This window comes from Hordeum vulgare, chromosome 6H (assembly GCF_904849725.1).
Source record: "Hordeum vulgare subsp. vulgare chromosome 6H, MorexV3_pseudomolecules_assembly, whole genome shotgun sequence".
Lineage (NCBI taxonomy): Eukaryota > Viridiplantae > Streptophyta > Magnoliopsida > Poales > Poaceae > Hordeum > Hordeum vulgare.
The window spans coordinates 503,181,008-503,204,652 of NC_058523.1; the positions used below are offsets into that span (position 1 = coordinate 503,181,008).

Below are 23,645 nucleotides of genomic sequence, written 5' to 3' on the forward strand. Positions count from 1 at the left end.
CGAAAAGATAATTGCAAACAAAACTCCCCCTTGATTGATGTTGGTATGGATGACACCCTAGTATTCGGCTAGTCGTGGAGTGTGATTGATCAGTGGTGGGGGAGTCAAAACTTTACTTTTCTGTTTGGGAACCGCCTATAGCATGTGAAGTGTGGAAGATGGTGAGAACTCTTGGTCATTGCGTTGACAATGAAAGCATGCCACCCAAAATTATTTATCTCTGTTTTCAAAGCTTGAGCTCTGGCACCTCTGCAAATCAATGCTTCCCTCTACGAAGGGCCTGTCTATTTATGTTCCTGTTGAGTCATCCTCTTCTTATAAAAGCACCAATTAGAGAGCACCTTTGTCATTTTTATGCTTTGCTTTCGACTGATGTTGAGTATGACTGTGACTGGATCATCTTTGCCATGAATTACAATGTTTAGTCAACCCTTGGTCTTTGAAGGTGCTCTGCATTTATGTTTTGCGGTCTGAGAAAGAGCTAGCGAGATACCATTTGTTTACACTGCTTCATGCTTGTTTTGATTGAAGTGTTGATGTTTGAAACTTATTATTATTTGCTCGCTAGTTGATTATGCCATTGATATGAGTTTACAGTGAGACCTAGATGTCATTTGCTTATGTGGTTAGCTTGTGATCTTGCTGAAATTCTGGTTATGAGTTAGACATAGTTGCAACAACAAGATCAAACCGAGTTCGTAAAAGTTTTTCTTTTGTCTCTTTTAGTTTGTCAACTGAATTGCTTGAGGACAAGCAAGGTTTTAAGCTTGGGGGAGTTGATACATCTCCATCGTATCTACTTTTCCAAACTCTTTTTCCCTTGTTTTGGACTCTAATTTGCATGATTTGAATGCAACTAACCCGGACTAACGCTGTTTTCAGCAGAATTGCCATGGTGTTGTTTTTGCGCAGAAATAAAAGTTCTTGGAATGACCTGGAAATTTACGGAGAATTTTTTGTGGAATATATAAAAAATACTCGCGCAAGAATCAATGGAGGAACTGGAGCGTGGAGCCCACAAGCCCACCAGGCGCGGCCCCCCTGGCCGCGCCTGGCAGGCTTGTGGGGCCCACATTGCTCCACCACCTCCAATCTCAGGTCTATTTAGTCCCTTTCGTCCAAAAAAAATCAAGGAGAAGAGTTCATCGCGTTTTACGATACGGAGGCACCGCCACTTCCCATTCTTCCTGTGGAGGGCAGATCTGGAGTCCGTTCTGGTCTCCGGAGAGGGGAAATCGTCGCCATCGTCATCATCAACCTTCCTTCATCACCAATTCCATGATGCTCTTCACCCTTCGTGAGTAATCTCATCGTAGGCTTGCTGGACGTTGATGGGTTGGATGAGATCTATCATGTAATCGAGTTAGTTTTGACGGGGATTGATCCCTAGTATCCACTATGTTGTGAGATTGATGTTGCTACTACTTTGCCATGCTTAATGCTTAACACTAGGGCCCGAGTGCCATGATTTCAGATCTGAACCTATTATGTTGTCGCCAATATATGTGTGTTCTTGATCCTATCTTGCAAGTTGTAGTTCCCTACTATATGTTATGACCCGGCAACCTCGGAGTGACAATAGCCGAAACCACTCCCAGAGATGACCATAGTATGAGGAGTTTATGTATTCACCAAGTGTTAATGCGTTGGTCCGGTTCTTTATTAAAAGGAGAACCTTAATATCCCGTAATTTCCATTAGGACCCTGCTGCCACGGGAGGGATGGACAATATATGTCATGCAAGTTCTTTTCCCTAAGCACGTATGACTACATACGAAATACATGCCTACATTACATTGACGAACTGGAGCTAGTTACATATCTCTCCGTGTTATAACTGTTGCATGATGAATAGCATCCGGCATAATCATCCATCACCGATCCAATGCCTACGATTCTTTTCCTACCGGTCCTTGCTACGTTACTTTGCTGCTACTGCTGTCACTGTTGCTACTGTTACTCTGTTGCTACTGCTTTTACTTTGCTGCAACTGCTGTCACTTTGCTGCTACTGGTTACTGTTGCTACTGCTGCTATCATACTACTCTGCTACTTATACTTTGCTGCAGATACTAAATTTTTCAGGTGTGGTTGAATTGACAACTCAACTGCTAATACTTGAGAATATTCTTTGGCTTCCCCTTGTGTCGAATCAGTAAATTTGGGTTGAATACTCTATCCTCGAAAACTGTTGCGATCCCCTATACTTGTGGGTTATCACACCTCTAAAACCTTCAAATAAACATCTGTCTTGTGTGCCTGTACCTCTCATGGAGCGAACGGGTTGGTCATTATCTTCCATGCTAAGCGGGCTATTCTCAAGATGAGTGTTTATTCACTTGTCATTGCACGAGAGAGGATGGTAAAAAGGATACCCAGACCTGCATAATACAAAAATAAATAAATGATAACTCCCCCTGGAAAGTGGATTGTTTGGATGGTACCCGTGGATACGGCTAGCCATGGAATGTGTTTGAATGGTGGAGGGGGAGTAAAATTTCAATTCTGTTTTGGAACTGCCAATAATGTGATTAGCATGGTATATATGAAGATCCCTTGTTGTAATGTTTACAAGAAAGGCACACCACCCAAAATATGTTCATCTCTATTTTAAAAAATGAGCTTTGGCACGTCTGCAAATCCATGCTTCCCTCTGCAAAGGGACAATCTATTTACTTTCATGTTATTTACTTCTCAAGTTGAGTCAACTTCCAATTCCAACCACAATCTATTAGTTGGCAAGCATCATGTGGTGGGGAAAGTTCCAAACACATATATCGAGTCAAATATATTTGATCATGATTCATTATTGTTGAAAATTATCTTCATGATAAGTATGTTGGGAGGCGAAACATTGAGCCACTATCTTTCTCTATGTTCGATAGATGTTGTTTGTTCTAAAATATGGTTTGAGTATTATCAATATATAAGACTATATGATAATTGAGTATGTGAATCTCTTACTTAGACTGCATGATGCATTGAAATTGTTTGACTAAGAACATACATTGTTAAATTTCAAGAACACTCACTGTTTGAACCAAGACATGTGAATTGATTACTATTCTATCATAATGAGTTTCATGAGAAAAAGTTGCTGGTTATGATGCTAGAAAAGTGAGTGAAATTATCATTAATCAAACTTATAAACTATGCTAGCATTTACACTTGATAAATTATTTCTTCTAGCATTCACCTACTCGAGGACGAGTAGGAATTAAGCTTGGGGATGTTGATATGTCTACAACGTATCGATAATTTATGAAGTATTCATGCCATATTTGCCTATGTTTACAATACTTTTATATGGTTTCGATGCACTTTATATGATTTTTTAGAATTAACCTGGACTAACGCTGTTTTCAGCAGAATTACCGTGGTGTTGTTTTTTGTCTAGAAAATAGAAGTTCTCAGAATCGCCCGGAAATATTTTATGATTTTTTTCGGAGAAAATGAAAAATACCGAAGCGAAGAACCATCGGAGGGGAGCTACCTGTGGGCCACAAGTCATCAGGGCGCGCCCACCCCCTGGGGGGCCTATTATCTTGTGGGGCCACATGGCTCTGTTTGACGTGATTCCAACATTGGAAATCTTGTTGTGATGAATTGAATCTTTCCCTTTGGGATCTCATTATGTTGGACTGAATATTGGATTTGATGTATCTCTTGCATGTGGATACCTGTGGTGACAATGGGGTATTCTATTGATTCACTTGATATATGTTATGGCATCAACTAGCGGATTTTGGTGACCATGGGGATCTATGCATAGGGGTTGATTGCGTGTTTTCATACTACGTTCTCCAATAGAAATTGTTTGATGCATGTCATATAATTAACCCACGAATACTTGTGGTTACATTGGAGTATTTAGGTGACATTAGGGTTGATTGATATGTATCGTAGGTGTTATTTTTACTATGAAATCTAGGGTTGTTTGTGACACCTATAGGAATAGCCCAAAAGATTGATCAGAAATAATAACTTTGAGGTGGTTCTACTACCTACCACAATTTCATCTTATGTTCTCCGCTAGATATGAAATTTGGAGTGATTCTTTGTTGCACGTTGAGGGATGATCATATGTTTTTACTATGTTAGCATTATTGAGAGATTGCACTAGTGAAAGTACGAACTCTAGGACTTATTTCCAAGCAGTAATATACCGTTTTGCTAGCAGTTTTCCACTTGCTACCTTGTTGTTTCTACCCGCTCACGAGCACGTACCCGCTCACCACCCCCACGGTCCCAAGATGGTGCCTCCAACGAGGGATGGCGTTGGAGCACCTTTGTCGCCATATCCTAGGGAATTAGGGGTTTCATTGGGAACAAGAAGATGGCGAAAGATATACCTTAAAGTTGCCCGAAGCATCATCGCTAATGCCGCTAGCTAAGTGATAACCCTGATCCAATGCTCCTAACCCATTCCCACCTAGCCAATCATCAACCCCGAGAGATTATCACTGAAATCCACAAATAACAAGGTAGACAAGCGGCACCTGACATGGACATCACCTTCATATATGACATGGACATGGACATGTCGCTAGTTCAGTGATGTCTTCTCCGCTCGAGACCGCCGCCACAGAGATCTAGGCCCTGGCACGAGGAGCAATGCAGCCAAAGTTCTCGTTATCACCCTCACCGATGATGATAAGGGTGCGGAAGTACAAAGGAGATGGCAACATGGCCGAACCACAGTCACCCTGGGAAGAGGAGGGGGGCGAACAAAATACATTGTAGTGTGCATTTGAAGCAGATGAGAAATCTCTAACAGTCTATGGAAACTATGTGTCAAAAAAGAGAGAAATGCGGTGCTTAGCCAAAGTACCTTTCTACGTGAGCTCAAATGCTCCTCGTGTGAACAGTACAATGAAAAAATAGAAAATAAATTCTGAATTTCTGTTGTAGCATATTTAAAAAAATGTTTGTCGTGCATGCAAAATTTCATCACAAAATCATATTCGTGGAAGTCGTGAAAAAAATATCAGGGCTTGAGAAGCGTTTGAATGTAACATTTTAGAGCATTGATTTTTTTTACCATGCCTTCCATCAATATGATTCTGCGATGAAATTTTGCATCCACAATAAATATTTCTTATAGTATGTCACACAAAAAATCAGAATTTTTTGAAATATTTTTTATTTTTTTACTTCACTGTTCAAATTAGGAGAATGTGTGTGTCCTGGTGTAGAAATTGCACGTCGTGCTTCTAGTTTTATCTCCTCGCATCCTAATCGTCTGGTGGCTTTCGTCAAAGAGCAGGAAAGGAGTGCCACAAGCATGCATGATTGCTACATTCAAATATTTATTCTACCTGACACAGCACTGCTAGCTAGCTAGCTACTCAATATATGTTTCCTTTTCCTTTTTCTTTTTCGTTTCTAGCTTTGGAGAGCTCCTTTTCCCTTTACATCGATGCACATATGTAATTTACAAAAGCAAGATGCCAGTATATATATAGAATAAGTCGGCCACCGGGAAACAAGGGTATTTGGCGCCTTGAGATCGCCCATACATATATTGCTCTACAGCTAGCTAGCTAATAATTGTGATAAAAGTGTTAACAGAACTATGGACTTGGAGTATATGCTCCCGAGCTTATATGCTCCTGATAAATAGTAGCATTCAATTTTTTTTTATAAATTTTTTTTTGGTAAACTTTCATAAATGTTTTGTATGCTTGTAAAATTTCTATTCAAAATGACATTAATGAAAGTCGTGACAAAAAAACAAAATTGATCCAAAAATACTAGTTTTGAATGTCATTTGGGGCAGAAATTTTACAAGCATACATAACATATGTCAAAGTTCAACATAAAAAAATTGTAAGTTTTCTATTTTTTTTCTTTTTTTTCTTTTTTACTGTTTATCAAGGAGCATATGAGCTCGGAAGCAGAATAGGACTTCCAGAGAACTATACCTATCTACTCTTTTCGTTCCTAAATATAAGTCTTTTAGAGAATTCAATATAAACTACATTTGGATGTACATAGACACATTTTAAAATGTAGATTCATTCATTTTGCTCCGTATGTAGTTCATGTGAAATTTCTAAAAAGACTTACATTTAGGGTATGTTTGGTTGCTGCCATGGGATAGAATGTCATGGATCAGACCTGTTCCGAGAACCCATTCATGTTTTTAGTTGCCGAACGGACTGGAACTGACCAATCACTAAAAAGCGAATATTCGTTGAATATGCGGAACCGAGGCATACCTCAGAATCGAGCGGACGACAGGGAACGAGTCCCTCGCTCGCAGTTACATGCTCTCCCGCACCCTATCCCCTCGCTCTCCCCCGCCGCAGCCCTGCACCGCCACCCTCCCGCAGCCTCTCCTCCCCGACGCCACCCCGTCTCAGTGCCCCCCTCCCGCACCTGATCTGCGCCGTCGTCAGCCAGTCCCCGTCTCCCCCTCTCCGGTGCCGCCAACCACTCCCCGACTCGCCCTCTCTAGTGCCGCCAGCCACTCCCCGTCTCCCCCTCTACGGTGCCGCCAGCCACTCCTCGTCCCCCCCTCTCCTATGCCGCCAGCCACTCCCCGTCTCCCCCTCTCCGGCACCGCCAGCCACTCCCCGTCTCCCCCTCTCCGGCGCCGCTAGCAACTCGTTTTCTTCAGCCGAGCAGGGAGACTGGGTAGCCCTCTCAGTCAACTTCTTCAGCCAGTCATGGAGGTCGGTGTCACCCGAGGTGCCCATCTTCGGTGGCCAGGAGTTCTTCTGGTTTCCTTTTTCGTGGACAACAGTGACTACCTGAAATTTTGATTTGTTCTGCACTGCATAACCATTCTATTCCATTTCATTTCATCTCTCAAACCAAACACCAAAGCATAACCATTTCATTCCTTACAGTTACTCCTACCAAACATAAAGACGGAACCGACCCATTCCGGCGAAACGGAGCCATGACATTTCATTCCACTCCGTTTCCGAACTAAACACATCCAGGAACGAAGGGAGTAGAAGGCAGCTAGGCCAATGGAATAGCTACACCTATTGCACCACTTTGGTGATCAAAAGTATAGCAAACTTAAAGGGGAGGGAAGAGCTAGAGAAGCTGCTTCGAGCTGGCTAGCCACCCTTCTTATACTCGGCCCCGCAAAGTATCTCCACAATAATTAACATGCATGCATACATGCATGCCCACATGTTTTATATTTAACCTAAAGCTTCCCAAGCCTCGGTTATATAGCCCCACCCCCTGCTACCAATACCTCTCAGTTCTCACCACAACCATCATCACTTGAACAGCACGAAGAAGACACCAACTAGCTAGTTCAGGCGAGAGAGATGACGAGGGGTGCAGCAATGGTTGCCGCCGTCGTCGCCTTGCTCGCCCTCCTCTTCCCTGCCTCCTCCGCGTTTCCCCCGGCTGGCCAGCAGCAGCAGCCGCTGGACCCCCACTTCTACGACCATTCGTGCCCTCAGGCGCAGCAGATCGTGGCGTCCATCGTCGGCAAGGCGCATTCCCAGGACCCCCGCATGGCGGCCTCCCTCCTCCGCCTCCATTTCCACGACTGCTTCGTCAAGGTAGCTAGCAACCGCATCAATCACACCCCGTGCGTGCACCGCGGCTGGCCATCATCATATATGTAGACGTCGTTTATGCGTGCAGGGATGCGACGCGTCGATCCTGCTGGACAGCAGCGCGTCGGTGGTGAGCGAGAAGCGGTCCACCCCGAACAAGGACTCGGCGAGAGGGTTCGAGGTGGTGGACGAGATCAAGGCCGCGCTGGAGGCCGCCTGCCCTCGCACCGTCTCCTGCGCCGACGTCCTCGCCCTCGCCGCACGCGACTCCACCGTCATGGTAAGTACGAGCACGTTCTACTGTAGTATGCTGGCTTTACGTCATGTGGCTTGCTCCCAGCGCCGCACGAATCTGATTCGTTGGCTAATTGCTCAGGCCAAGCGCCACCAATTTCTTGCAAACGCCCGTCACTGTTCTTCTTGCTGTCCGTATATATTCTTGCCCGGTTTGCCTGCGGACTCAGAGCGATCGGGTTATCATGTTGCCGAAAATGTGAAGCTACAGACATGTGTCCTTCCCTGTTTAGAAAAGAGGGACACGTGTCCTCTCCCTGTTGACCCCCTTCCCTGAATTTCACCTATGTTGCCATCGTAAATGAAGTGTGTGACAACTCGGAAAATAATAATGATGTGTGTGGCACACGTAGGTAAATGAAGTGTGTTACACATGTACGTACTGAACACATGGTTAAAGAAAGATCTCCATTAAAAGAAGACACAAAAGTGGGGGCGCACTGCTCGTTAAAGCGGCGGCAAAATTATCTCATGGGTAGTAAAAAGTAATATGGCATCCCATGTCACAGGATAAGGACATGGTAAAAAGTGATTACCACTCCGTGTATTGTACTCCCTCCATTCCTAGATATAGGTCCTTTTAGAGTTTTTAATAAGAAACTACATACATATGTATATGGATATACATTAGAATTTAAATTAACCCATTTTACTTTATATATAGTCCACTAGTAAAATCTTTAAAAAGACGTATATTTAAGAACGGAGGGAGTAGATACCACATACTGCTAAGTAAGTTGGTTTGTGAAACATTGGAAGCTCCCACAAAAACAAGAAAAAGAAAAGAGATGACGTATAGTAAGTTGGTTTGTCAAACATGGGGAGCCCCCGCAAAAGATAAACAAAAAGAAAGAAAAGTGATGTCGGCTAAGTTGGTTTGTGAAACATTGGGAGAGAACTGCAAACCGTAGAAACAAATAAAGAGAAAAATGGTCTGCGACAGCATGTTTTTCTAGAAATACCGGACATGCATGCATGTACGTTCATCCATATTAACACATGTATAAACACCCTACATCTATGAACACTTTCAAAAAATTGAACTGACAGGACATGTGATTGACAAAGTCACTACTAGGGCTAGAATTCAAGCTGAGCCGAACCATCTTGACGCAGCTTGTTAGAACTCATTAAGATAACACGCTCATATTCAAACTCAGCTCGACTCATGTAACTCGCGATCTATCTCAACACTCAGACTTCCTTTTTTATTTTACTTCACAGTCACTTACAGTCCCATCTGATTATTTTCTACTTACGAATTATAATTCCTACTCTAGAAAAATTTAACTTGCTAATTTTTGTGTAACCGTGCAGACTGGCGGCCCAGGCTGGATCGTGCCCCTTGGTAGGAGAGACTCTTTGGGCGCCAGCATCCAGGGCTCCAACAATGACATCCCTGCTCCCAACAATACCCTCCCCACCATCATCACCAAGTTCAAGCTCCAGGGCCTTGACATCGTCGACCTCGTCGCCCTCCTCGGTACGTACATACCACACAGCTCTTACCGCATCCGCATCGTTACATTATTTTTTACACCAAAATACTGTTCGTAAGATCGGCGCGCAATGATGAGCTCGTCCACCTTGCAATGCACACCTCACAATTCTACTGTTTTTCTTAGAGGCAATGTCAATCCATGCATGTGACAGTTCTGTCCACCATTAAATTGCGTGTAAGCTATCTAGGTCGCTGCTGATAATTGGTACGTACTAGGCCGTGCACATTCTTGACTAGTGGAGTCACGGGATTCATGCATTCATGTACGCCGCCCTAGCATGTCAGGTCATGCCCTGCACATTAGCACATATCAAGCTCACGTCAAAGCCTACCTATTGGAAACTGCGAGGCCAGCGCTCACGTACAGTGATTATCACTAGTGGAGTAGCATTTTTGGCGCAAGGTAGCACTAGCATGTTTTGGAAGGCTAGTGATTAGCACTACAGTAGCATGTTTGGCGGAAGCTAGCACTAGCATGTTTGGAAAAATCACTAGCACTAGCATGTGTGGCGGAAGCGGAAGGCCAGGTTCTGCATGTTTGGCTTGGCCGCAGAAGGTCGTTGTGACTGTTTAGCGGCATTTGGTGAAAGATTATTGCCGCTGCTGTTTTTTAAAGTGAACATAGTTTTTTTTTCCCGTGAAGTGAACAGAGCCAATACTTTGTCTATATTTAAATACTTGTAGTTGCAGAGAATTAGTCTTATTTCAACTACTTCCTCCGTCTCAGTTTACAAGTCCGGCATATGTACCTAGGTTGTTAATTTAACTAATGTAATAAGAGACATATATTACAAAAAATATATCATTAGAAACTTTAGATGTTCTATTTTTGAATGATATAATTTTTTTATTAAACAATATATTTTGCATAATACAAATTGACGATCTAGATACACGTACATGCCTTCTAAACTATGACACATGAAGTACAAGTATTTAGATGCAAAACGAGTAGGTGTGAACAATTAAGGTATATAATTGAATGGTCGGCTCTTTTATCCGTGTTTATGGATGCGTTCAGATGTCCGTGTGGACGGATCTGGATGCCCGCAAATGGAAATTGAGTAAGGCCTCCGTTGAAGTATGGTTAATAGTATGGACAATTTTAACATGCTTCCTCTTATCGCCTCTTTTGATATAAAAGATAAAAGTATATAACAGATCTGAACCGTTGATTAATTAATTAATGGTATGATTAATTCTTAACTTCTTACCTCACATGTACAAAGAGGAGGGTAAGAGAAATCATGTTAAAATTTGCATAATAGTATAGCCAGCGGTTAGCTAGATAATGTTAACATGTCATTTATAGCTAAGTTCATAGATGACAAATACAATAATTGGATATACATATGTACTAGTAGAGTACTTTGTTGATACATGTCCCACCTTATTCTCTTACAAAGTTTCTAGCAGCATGTGTTGTAGCCGGCTGTTAATTAGCAGTCCATTTCTCAAGAATGACGTTTTGGCTCTCGGCAACCATGTAGGCTATTTTTTTCAAAATTTAAAATTTAAAATTTTCGTTTAAAAAAAATATTAAAAAAAGTGTACAACTAAACAAGGATGTGAGGCGTATGTGTGTAAAATTTTATGTTGAAATATGTTGAAATGAAACCTGTAAAAAATATAAATTCATAACGTGAGAGGATGAATAGTATCATGTGTTAAAAAGTTTTAGATTTATCATTTTTGCACAACTCTTATTTCACTGTGTTTCATTCCGAGAAAATTATACACTCGTGCATTATACCTTCATAGATCTCTGTATTTTTTTTTCAAAAAATATTAAAGTGTAAAAATTATGAATTTTCACAAATTTTGAGCTTTGCATTTGAAGGCCTCTATGAAGCTCGGCATCCAAAAGCAATTTCCGTCCACTTCTCTTTTCTCTGTTCTAACTCATCAAAAATATAATTTCTCTGTAAACTAATATAAAAACACGTAAAACACTATTTTAATAATCTAAATGTTTTTATATTAGTTTATAGAGGAAGTAATATTTAAAATCATATAACCTGTCTACATCACCTTATTGTATTTGTTTTTAAAGATACCTTTAGAACATCTACAGCCGGACATAGCAAATATGACCCCAAATATCCGTTGATGCTTTAGTTTAGTGATCGAACGTGTCTCATATTTGTTCGTCCATGTAACCACATTGCTCATTTTCTTTCTCATATGTCGGGTCATTTGCACGTGATTAGTGAAGAGGAAGAGAGAGAGAAGAATAAATAAAAAAATGGTCCGTAATGAGGTCGCGTTCTACGTGACGGACTGATCGGACGTCCCCGAACGCGTCCGCGGACCCTCACATCCTTTCTATATTTTCGAATGAATACGAGGGTTCGTGGATAGCCCAAACGTATATGATATGAAGAGCTGTCCGGTCACTGATCAGCCGCGTCCATTGAAGTATGAAAGGTCTTTTAAGATCTTACATTGTACTACTTGTAAGATGAATCTTGTCATGAATTCGTGATCGAGCCATGGCCTAAAATTGAACATTTATACAGGTAGCCACACCATTGGTAACTCGCGGTGCACGAGCTTCCGCCAGCGGCTGTACAACCAAACGGGCAAGGGCCTCCCAGACTCCACGCTGGACCCGGCGGCGGCGGCGGTGCTGCGCCCACGGTGCCCGCGCTCCGGCGGCGACCAGAACCTCTTCTTTCTGGACCACGTGACGCCATTCAAGTTCGACAACCAGTACTATAAGAACCTGCTGGTGTACCAAGGCCTGCTCAGCTCTGACGAGGTGCTCTTCACCGGCAGCCCAGCCACCGCGGAACTCGTCAAGCTCTACGCCGCCAACCAGGACATATTCTTCCAGCACTTCGCGAGGTCCATGGTGAAGATGGGCAACATCTCGCCAATCACTGGCCGCAACGGCGAGATCAGGAGCAACTGCAGGAGGGTTAACCACAACTGATCAACCAGTTGGATGATCCATGTTGAGCTAGTGGAGTGGTCTGATTGTTTCTGCAGGTTATTTATTTGCCGCTTTCAGGTCGTGCGTGTGCGTTTTGCTGCGGTTTCTTGTTTCCGTTTAATTTGTATGCAATCCGTCCTTGTGTACTGTTGTAATGGAATTAATTGCTTGCGCTTATTTAGAGGAATCTGTCAATTTGGTGCCAAGAGGATGGAAACAGTACATTGCCATTTTTGCAGACTTTTATCTGGCGGACCTTTAAAATGAGTATAAGAGCCGCAAAAAACGTGTTTTAATGGACGAGGCGGGTTGCGGAGCCTCACAAGAACGTACGGTAAAACAGAATATTTGCATAACTCTCAAACCAAAAAAACAAATTAGACAATTCGACCGCAGTTTTGATAAATGACTACAAATTCGAACAACCAAACATAGTTTGCGCGGAAATTAAACATAGTTTTCATCATGACCCAAAAGAACCTTATGCAAAGCCGCCACCACCACCTCCATGACCATCATCGTCATCATCACTCTCCACCGCTGCCACCGAAGCCAAACCACCTCCATGATCATCATCATTATCATCGTCATCACTCTCCACCACCGTCACCGAAGCCAAACCACCTCCAAGACCATCATCATCATCATCATCGCTCTCCACCACCGCCACCGAAGCCACCACCACCTCCATGACCATCAACATCATCATCATCATGACTCTCCACCGCCGCCACCACCCATCGTCGCTTGCTTCCTTCTCTCCAAGATCTCCCTCCTTGCAGTATCATGCCATTCTTTGATGTTGTGGTCCACGCCATTGGGGTTCATCATCATTTTATTATTCTTCTCTTGAAGAAGCTTGGCCAAGGCCTAGTTCTCCTCGGCAAGGCATCTTCTCTCCTCAATGGCGGGGTTGCGCAATCCCTCTTCCTTGAGTAATTGCCACTTTTACTACTTCGCTTGCGCCTTCTTGTCATCTAACTCCTTATTTGCCTCCAATATCTCGGCCACCATCAACATATTTGATTACACCATGGTATCTATCTTGTCACGCAAGCTTGATGCCTCCGCTTCCCTCTTGATTTTTTTCTTCGCCTTCTTGTTTCCATCGGACTTGTTCTTGTTTCTTGGTCCAGCATCATCTTCATCATCATCATCCATCTTGGTGAGTGAACCTCTCTTCGATGTGGATTCTTTGTCTATCAACTCCAACTTTTGGCTATTTTGACGCAATTTCCAACAATGCTCTAGTGTAAATGACTTGCCATTGAAAGATTCCATGTCCTTGTACCTTTCTTGCACAATTTTATCCTACAAAATGCAAACAATGTCAAAGAATGTCACATGCAACCACTCCAACGGTTACAAATCATTTGCATTACTTGGGACGTGAAAACAAATTCACATAACCGGCTTCAATGGTACCACTTGGAGGTGCATGCAATAATAGCTCCTAAGCCGTAAGTGTTGTCAATGAATGATGCATGACGTAAAATGGGCAGGTCAGTGGCACTGAGATTGCCACCTTCCACCCTAGCAGTCAAACATTTCCCTATGAATAACGCAAAGTAGTGCACAATAGAAAATGGAAACTAGTAGCTTTGGCTTTCGACACGCCTCTACGTTCTTCCACAGTTAAAGTAAGGGGGAAGTCCTCGAACTCCTCCGTCCTAGGCTCACTTCTTCCCTGTCGGAGGAAATCAAACATATCTGACAGAACTCAGAGAATGGTATCTCATAATGTTGAACGTATAAATGAAAGCGTACCTTGGGAATATTGAGCCAATGCATGAAATGGAAGTTTTGCACAAAGGAATTCGTAAGGAGGTGGTATTGATCACACACGTTTGCAAGGAAGTTGCTGAGACCAACATTTGAAATGAATTGTATGAACTCTTGGTAAAATCCAGCTTCAATCATGAAGCCATTATTTGGCCATTCACATGGTCGAACCTTCGTCCTACGCCATATGTGGATGTTGTGATCTTGGGTATTCCCAATGATTCCCTTGGCACTCTGACTCGAAGAACCTTTCCAGAAGAAGTTCATTTTTCTAAGAACAATTTTCTGAAATTTCTAGATCACAAAATTATATGAGCAAAACTTTGTAAGATTGATAACAACTACTCATATGGGTGTCTACTGGCTATATCAAGCATTCAAACTACTTGAAACTCAAAGAATTCAACATGCAAGCTCATTTTAGCATCACCAAGAGCAGCAAAATATGAAAAATATAATCCACTAAAACAAAAACTAATTGGCGCAAAAGAGGAGCCACATACTGATGTTTGTTGTGTATCCCTTGCAACGGCGCCAGAAATAGTTGTGTCGACGGCACCAGGAATCCTTCAGCTACGGCTACGCCTTAAGGGAGTTCCTAGGAAAGTATGCAAAGGATTTCCCCCGTGGCCTTGGAGCCTTGCGTTGGTGTTCCCTCGAAGAGGAAAGGGTGATGTAGCACAACGACGGTAAGTATTTCCCTCAGTTTGAGAACCAAGGTATCAATCCGGCGGAAGAGTATCTCAAGATCCTGCACAAACACAAAAGCTTGCACCCAACGCTATGAAGGGGTTGTCAATCCCTTATAGATTGTTTGCCAAGTGAGAACTAAAAGCAACAAAGTAAAAAAGCAAAGTAAAAGCGGAGATGTAAACGATGGATGTGAATAGACCCGGGGACCGTAGTGTTTACTAGTGGCTTCTCTCATGAAAGCAAGTAGACGGTGGGTGAACAAATTACTATCGAGCAATTGATAGAACTGTGCAGAGTCGTGACGATATCTATGCAATGATTATCTCTATAGGCATCACGTCCGAAACAAGTAGACCGATACTTTCTGCATCTACTACTATTACTCCACACGTCGACCGCTATCCAGCATGCATCTAGTGTATTAAGTCCATAAGAATAGAGTAACGACTTAAGAAAGATAACATGATGTAGAGGGATAATCTCAAACCAATGATAAAAACCCCATCTTTTTACCCTTGATGGCAACTACTTGATGTGTGCCTTGCTGCCCCTACTGTCATTGGGAAAGGTCACCACATGGCAGAACCCAAAACCAAGCATTTCTCCCATTGCAAGAATCATAGATCTAGTTGGCCAAACAAAACCCAAGACTCGGAGAGACTTACAAGGATATCAAATCATGCATATAAGAAATCAACAAATAATCAAATATATATCATAGATAACCTGATCACAAGTCCACAATTCATCGGATCTCGACAAACACACCGCCAAAGAAGATTACATCGGATAGATCTCCATGAAGATCATGGAGAACTTTGTATTGAAGATCCAAGAGAGAGAAGAAGCCATCTAGCTACTAACTACGGACCCGTAGGTCTGAAGTGAACTACTCACGAGTCATTGGAGGGGCGATGATGATGATGAAGAAGCCCTCCAACTCCAAAGTCCCCTCTGGCAGGTTGCCGGGAAGGGTCTCCAGATGAGATCTCGCGGAAACAGAAGCTTGCGGTGGCGGAAAAGTATTTTCGAGGCTCCCCTGATTTTTTGCAGAATATTTGGGAATTTATAGGCCAAAGACCTAGGCCAGGGGGCGGCCAGGGAGGCCACAAGCCTGCCCACTGCCACCTCCCCCTGGTGGCGGAGTGGGGGCTTGTGGGCTCCCTGGAGCCCACCTGGCTTGGCCCAAAAGCCCCCTGGACTTCTTTCGTTCGGGAAAAAATCTTTTCGGGGTTTTTCTTCCGTTTGGACTCCGTTCCAAAAGTAGATCTGAAAAGAGTCAAAAACATGGAAAAACAGGAACTGGCACTTGGCACTGAATTAATAAGTTAGTCCCAAAAATATATAAAATGTATATAAAACAACCAAAGAAGACAAGATAACAGCGTGAAACCATGAAAAATTATAGATACGTTTGAGACGTATCACATACCAAGCAACAATCCCTAAAACCAGTTTCAGAAACAAAGCTCTGAGCAAAGCGATCAAAAATCTCAGGTTTGGGAGCAAGAACACGAGAGGGAGGTCAACGAGGATTTTTCTCTAGATGTAGGAGATGATGTGGGCTAAAGTACTAAGTGAGTGGGCTATCGTGGGACCCATAAGGCATCTTGATATGCCCTAGGGGGTTGGCGCGCCATGTTGCCTTGTGAGCGAAGGTGCACCTCCTTGGGGTGTGTTTAGCTCGAGAAGTTCTTAAATATTCTAGAAAAAATCAGACAATTGTTTTATGACATTTTGAGAATTTAAATTTTTGTGCCTTTTTTATTGCATGGATAAATCATAAAACATGATGATCATGGCTTTTTTACTTTATTAAACTACAAATAACACAGAGTGAACCAAGGTTACAGAAAGTTGTGCTTACTATATTTTTTGACCACATGCCCCCAAAATAGAATCCATTAATAAGGTTGATCAGGTCTTATTAACAAACTATTTCCGAGTAACATGAAACCGAAAAAAAATCTTTGTATAACATTAGATTACCAGAATGGAGAGGTGCATATCCCCAATAATAAGAATCTCATATTTCTTATTGACAGTAGGAAGAGGAATTTAAACTCCCCAATAGTAATTGTAGCAATTTGCTCAATGGAATTGATATTATTCATCGAACTCTGTTTCTTTGAAAAGTGTAATGTGTGTTGTTTACCATTGACATGCAAAGTAACCTTGCTTTTGTGGCAATCAATAACAGACCCTTCAGTATTCAAAAAGGATCTACCAAGGATAATTGACATGTTGTCGTCCTCGGGCATCTCAAGAATAACAAACTAAGTTAAGATATTAAATTTGCAACCACAACGTGGACATCCTCACAAATTCCAATAAGTATCACAGTGGATTTATTAGCCATTTGCAAAGATATTTTTGTAGGCGTAAGCTTATTCAAATCAAGTCTTTTATATAAATAGAAATGCATAACACTAACACCATCGCCGAGATCACATAAAGCAGTTTCAACATAACTTCATTTAATGGAGGAAGGTATCATGGGTATACCAGGATCTCCAAACTTCTTAGGCACTCCACCATCAAAAGAATAATTAGCAAGCAATATGGTAATCTCAGCTTCACGTATCTTTATTTTATTAGTGATAATATCTTTCATATATTTAGCATAAGGAGGCCTTTTCAAGATATCCGTCAAGTGTGTTCTTAAAAATACTGGTCTAAGAATTTCAACAAAGCCCTCAAAATCCTCCTCGTCCTTATTCTTAGAAGGTTTACGAGGGATGGGTGAGGGAGTCCGGGACTAAGGGGTTCTCGGGCCACTTAGCTATTCTCATGGGCCGGACTCGTAGGCCATCCTATAATTATCACTGGACTTCGGATACAAGACAATGTAGTGTCGAGGATGGAATCTTCCGAAGACTTGGTGTGCGCTCCAAGGCAAGATGAGAATCAACATGATTTCTCCTCGACATAACTGACATTGTGTAACCCTTGCACCCGTGGTATCTATATAAACTAGAGGACTTTAGTCCGCATGGGAGGACAAGTTAGAATCATTACTCATAGGGTTTTAGACCACAACATATGATCTCGAGAGAGAAAAACTCTGTACTCGATACTCCATCATTAATATGAACAAGAGGAGGACGTAGGGTCTTACCTCCATCGAGAGGACCCGAAGCTAGGTAAACATTGTCTCCCTTGTCTCCTGTTACCCATCGATCCAAGATCCACAGTTTGGGACCGCCTACCCGAGATCTATCGGTTTTGACACCACATTGGTGCTTTCATTGAGAGTTACACTATGGGATCGCGACAGGATCAATGATCCGCCTAATCATCAGCGACAACGTTTGTAACGGGGACGTTTTTGTTCTTGGATAGATCTTCCATTTGGAAGCGTCATGTTGCATGCTGATCCAACCGACTGTCTTGGCCGGATTGAAATCCTCACCCCGGATGAGGATATTAGGTTTGTAACCTAGAGTTCGTCAACGAGTACCGGGGGGTCTTATTCTCACATAGCTTTAGACTCCCGATACCCTGGCATCAAGAGTAATGGATCTCGCCCTTGAGGTGGCCTCCACCCTGGCTTCGACCCTAGGCCCCGAGCCAGACGACATACCCGGTTCATCTTCGGATGAATGCTACCGCGATGCGACTCTAAACAACCCAACAATGGTGACACTAGACGTTGACCCCATGTATTCTGAAAACATGGGCTTCCTAGATATCACAGAATTAAACGAGTTGCTCAACCGAATTCAGGCCATGGGGGTGTCAAACGACCAGCCGTCGGTCTACGAATATATCAGAATTAAAGTCGACGAAATGGAAATTCATGTCCCACCTATCACGCACTTGTTGGAATTATGCCCTAGAGGAAATAATAAATATAGTTATTATTATAATTCCTGTATCAAGATAATCGTTTATTATCCATGCTATAATTGTATTGAATGAAGACTCATTTACATGTGTGGATACATAGACAAAACACCGTCCCTAGCAAGCCTCTAGTTGGCTAGCCAGTTGATCAAAGATAGTCAGTGTCTTCTGATTATGAACAAAGTGTTGTTGCTTGATAACTGGATCACGTCATTAGGAGAATCACGTGATGGACTAGACCCAAACTAATAGACGTAGCATGTTGATCGTGTCATTTTGTTGCTACTGTTTTCTGCGTGTCAAGTATATATTCCTATGACCATGAGATCATATAACTCACTGACACCGGAGGAATGCTTTGTGTGTGTCAAACGTCGCAACGTGACTGGGTGACTATAAAGATGCTCTACAGGTATCTCCGAAGGTGTTAGTTGAGTTAGTATGGATCAAGACTGGGATTTGTCACTCCGTGTGACGGAGAGGTATCTCGGGGCCCACTCGGTAATACAACATCACACACAAGCCTTGCAAGCAATGTAACTTAGTGTAAGTTGCGGGATCTTGTATTACGGAACGAGTAAAGAGACTTGCCGGTAAACGAGATTGAAATAGGTATGCGGATACTGACGATCGAATCTCGGGCAAGTAACATACCGAAGGACAAAGGGAATGACATACGGGATTATATGAATCCTTGGCACTGAGGTTCAAACGATAAGATCTTCATAGAATATGTAGGATCCAATATGGGCATCCAGGTCTCGCTATTGGATATTGACCGAGGAGTCTTTCGGGTCATGTCTACATAGTTCTCGAACCCGCAGGGTCTGCACACTTAAGGTTCGACGTTGTTTTATGCGTATTTGAGTTATATGGTTGGTTACCGAATGTTGTTCGGAGTCCCGGATGAGATCACGGACGTCACGAGGGTTTCCGGAATGGTCCGGAAACGAAGATTGATGTATAGGATGACCTCATTTGATTACCGGAAGGTTTTCGGAGTTACCGGGAATGTACCGAGAATGACGAATGGGTTCTGGGAGTTCACCGGGGGGGCAACCCACCCTGGGGAAGCCCATAGGCCTTGAGAGTGGCACACCAGCCCTTAGTGGGCTGGTGGGACAGCCCAAAAGGGCCCTATGCGCCTAGGAAAGAAAATCAAAGAGAAAAGAAAAAAAGAGGAGGTGGGAAGGGAAGGAAGGACTCCCACCCACCAAACCAAGTCCAACTCGGTTTGGGGGGGGGAGCCTTCTCCCTTGGACTCGGCCGACCCCCTTGGGGCTCCTTGAGCCCCAAGGGAAGGTCCCCTCCCTCCCACCTATATATACGGAGGTTTTAGGGCTGATTTGAGACGACTTTTCCACGGCAGCCCGACCACATACCTCCACGGTTTTTCCTCTAGATCGCGTTTCTGCGGAGCTCGGGCGGAGCCCTGCTGAGACAAGGTCATCACCAACCTCCGGAGCGCCGTCACGCTGCCGAAGAAATCTTCTACCTCTCCGTCTCTCTTGCTGGATCAAGAAGGCCGAGATCATCGTCGAGCTGTACGTGTGCTGAACGCGGAGGTGCCGTCCGTTCGGTACTAGATCGTGGGACTGATCGCGGGATTGTTCGCGGGGCGGATCGAGGGACGTGAGGACATTCCACTACATCAACCGCGTTCACTAACGCTTCTGCTGTACGATCTACAAGGGTACGTAGATCACTCATCCCCTCTCGTAGATGGACATCACCATGATTGGTCTTCGTGTGCGTAGGAAATTTTTTGTTTCCCATGCGACGTTCCCCAACAGCACTTGGTTGCTACCCTCGAGGACCCGACTGAAGATTCGCCTTCCCAGCTGCCAGAGTATAGAATGGTCTATGTTGGGGTTCCCGACTATCCAGATTGCCGCACTAGTTTGGATTTCGAGGTCTGCCCCAATCGGGAATCAGACTCTTTGCCGTCTGCCATAACGGATGGCAAAGAGGTGATCCACCGACGGCAAAGGTCTTTGTTGTCAGCCTCCTGTCAGCAATGTTCCTATGACTACTTTTGACGGCATATCACCTTCTTTGCCGTCAGTCTGCCTTAAGCGGACGACAAAGGTCTTTGCCGTCAGCCTCAGGCACCGAGCAGACGGCAAACATGCTTAGACGGCACCTGACATGCAATACCTCCGTTAGGGCTAACGGAGGATTTGCCGTCTGCCTTCCTCCCTCTCTTTGTCGTTTTCCTCCCTCCATCTCTTTGCCGTCTGCCTCCCTCCCTCTCTTTGTCGTCTGCCTCCCTCCCTCTCTTTGTTGTCTGCTTCTATGGGCAAGCACAGAGTTGGGCCAGCGCAGGAATCAGGATCTTTGTCGTCTCCCTCCCTACCGCTGTGCCGTCAGCCTCCCGAGGCAGCGGACGACAAAGAGACCATATGGCCAGCTGCTGCTGCCCCAGGTTGCACAGTTGGGTGCCACGTGGAACCTTTGCCGTTAGCTACCTAATGGCAAAGGCCTTTGCCAGCAGCTGGCAGATAGCAAAGAGCCCATATTGTCACATTTTTGTTTATTTTTTCTATTTCACAGCACATATATATATATAATTTTCATAGCACATATATGATATATAGGTCAGAGCACATATATGATATACATATAAAGTTCATGAATGCCATTTGTTCATCAATGTACATCCCATATATCGAAAGAACCAACATGTACAAAGTTTCATCCATATATACATATACATATAGTTCCACATATATTGTTCATCCATATATACATATACATATAGTTCCACATTGTTCATCAACTCAAATGAAAACTAGAACTAAAGCACTCCAATGCCAGCTTCCATGCATGTAGTACATCCAATCTGCAAAATGGGAATAGGAAAGTCAGAAGAAGAAGAAGAACAACATATATATGACAAATAAGCTAAATTGAAGAACAAAGATAAGAAGCAAGAAGAGAAGAATGAGAATAAAAACAAGAAGGAGGAGAAGGAGGAGGAGGAGAAGGAGAAGCAGAAGGAGGAGGAGAAGAAGAAGAAAATAAGAAGAGAAGAAGAAGGAGAAGAAGGACGAGAAGAAGGAGGAGAGAAGAAGAAGGAGAAGAAGGGGGGCTCCTTCTCCTTCTTCTCCTCCTTCTCCTTCTTCTCTTCTTCTCCTCCTCCTTCTTCTCCTTCTCCTTCTCTTCTTTTTCCCTTCTTATTCTTCTTCCTTTTCATTTCTCCTCTTCTCCTCTTCTTCGAGCTAAATTAGCTAACTATGTCTTTTTGGAGCTAAATGGGCTAATTATGTCATTATAGAGGAAAACAAGCTAAGTATATAATATTAATGAGCTAACCAAGGTTCTTATGCCATTTTGAGCTTATAATGTCTTTTAGGAGCTTAATTAGTCATTTTAATGAGCTAACCAAGGTTCTTATGATGTTTTTACCTAACTAAGCTAATTATGTCATTTTGGAGGATAATTAGCTAAGTATGTCTTTGTTGGGGAAAACAAGCTAAATTGAAGAAGAAAGAGAAGAAACAAGAAGAGAAGAAGGACAAGAAAAAGAAGAAGGAGAAGGAGGAGGAGAATAAGAAGAAAAGAAGAAGGAGAAGAAGGTGGAGAAGAAGGACGAGAGAAGAAGAAGGAGGGCTCCTTCTCCTTCTTCTCCTTCTCCTTCTTGTCTTCTTCTTCTCCTCCTCCTCCTTCTCCTTCTCCTTCTATTCTTTTTCTATTCTTCTTCTTCCTTTTCATTTCTCATCTTCTCCTCTTCTTGGAGCTAAATTAGCTAACTATGTCTTTTTGGAGCTAAATGGGCTAATTATGTCATTATAGAGGAAAACAAGCTAAGTATATAATATTAATGAGCTAACCTAGGTTCTTATGCCATTTTGAGCTTATAATGTCTTTTAGGATATTAATTAGTCATTTTAATGAGCTAACCAAGGTTCTTATGATGTTTTTACCTAACTAAGCTAATTATGTCATTTTGGAGGATAGTTAGCTAAGTATGTCTTTGTTGGGGGAAAATAAGCTAAATTGAAGAAGAAAGAGAAGAAGCAAGAAGAGAAGAAGGAGAAGAAAAAGAAGAAGGTGAAGGAGGACGAGACGAAGAAGAAAATAAAAAGAAAAGAAGAGGAGAAGAAGAAGGAGAAGAAGGAGGAGAGACGAAGAAGGAGAAGAAGGAGGACTCCTTCTCCTTCTTCTCCTTCTTCTCTTCTTCTTCTCCTCCTCCTTCTTCTCCTTCTCCTTCTCTTCTTTTTCTCTTATTCTGCTTCCTCTTCTTCTTCCTTCTTTTCATTTCTCCTCTTCTCATCTTCTTGGAGCTAAATTAGCTAAGTATGTATTTTTGGAGCTAAATGGGCTAATTTTGTCATTTTAGAGGAAAACAAGCTAAGTATATAATATTAATGAGCTAACCAAGGTTCTTATGCCATTTTGAGCTTATTATGTCTTTTAGGAGCTTAATTAGTCATTTTAATGAGCTAACCAAGGTTCTTATGATGTATTTACCTAACTAAGCTAATTATGTCATTTTGGAGGATAATTAGCTAAGTATGTCTTTGTTGGGGAAAATAAGCTAAATTGAAGAAGAAAGAGAAGAAGCAAGAATAGAAGAAGGAGAAGAAAAAGAAGAAGGAGAAGGAGGAGGAGAATATGAAGAAAAGAAGATGAGAAGAAGAAGGAGGAGAAGAAGGAGAATAAGGAGGAGAGAAGAAGAAGGAGAGGAAGAAGGAGAAGAAGAAGGAGGTCTCCTTCTCCTTCTTCTCCTTCTTCTCCTTCTCCTATTCTTCTCCTCCTCCTCCTTCTTCTTCTTCTCCTTCTCCTTCTCCTTCTCTTCTTTTTCTCTTCTTCTTATTCTTCCTTCTTTTCATTTCTCCTCTTCTCCTCTTCTTGGAGCTAAATTAGCTAAGTATGTATTTTTGGAGCTAAATGGGCTAATTATGTCATTTTAGAGGAAAACAAGCTAAGTATATAATATTAATGAGCTAACCAAGGTTCTTATGCCATTTTGTGCTTATTATGTCTTTTAGGAGCTTAATTAGTCATTTTAATGAGATAACCAAGGTTCTTATGATGTTTTTACCTAACTAGGCTAATTATGT

The 23,645-nt window shown here is 42.7% G+C and overlaps 1 protein-coding gene across 1 annotated transcript; it reads left to right on the top strand.

The window, feature by feature from the left end:
• Positions 1 to 7,207: 7,207 nt before the first annotated feature.
• LOC123404996 (peroxidase 72-like) lies at positions 7,208 to 12,464 on the top strand. The gene is made up of 4 exons (XM_045098875.1): positions 7,208 to 7,531; positions 7,617 to 7,808; positions 9,140 to 9,305; positions 11,843 to 12,464. The coding sequence occupies exons 1-4, from the start codon at positions 7,292 to 7,294 to the stop codon at positions 12,256 to 12,258; spliced, it is 1,014 nt and encodes a 337-aa protein (XP_044954810.1). The 5' UTR covers positions 7,208 to 7,291; the 3' UTR covers positions 12,259 to 12,464.
• Positions 12,465 to 23,645: the final 11,181 nt, after the last annotated feature.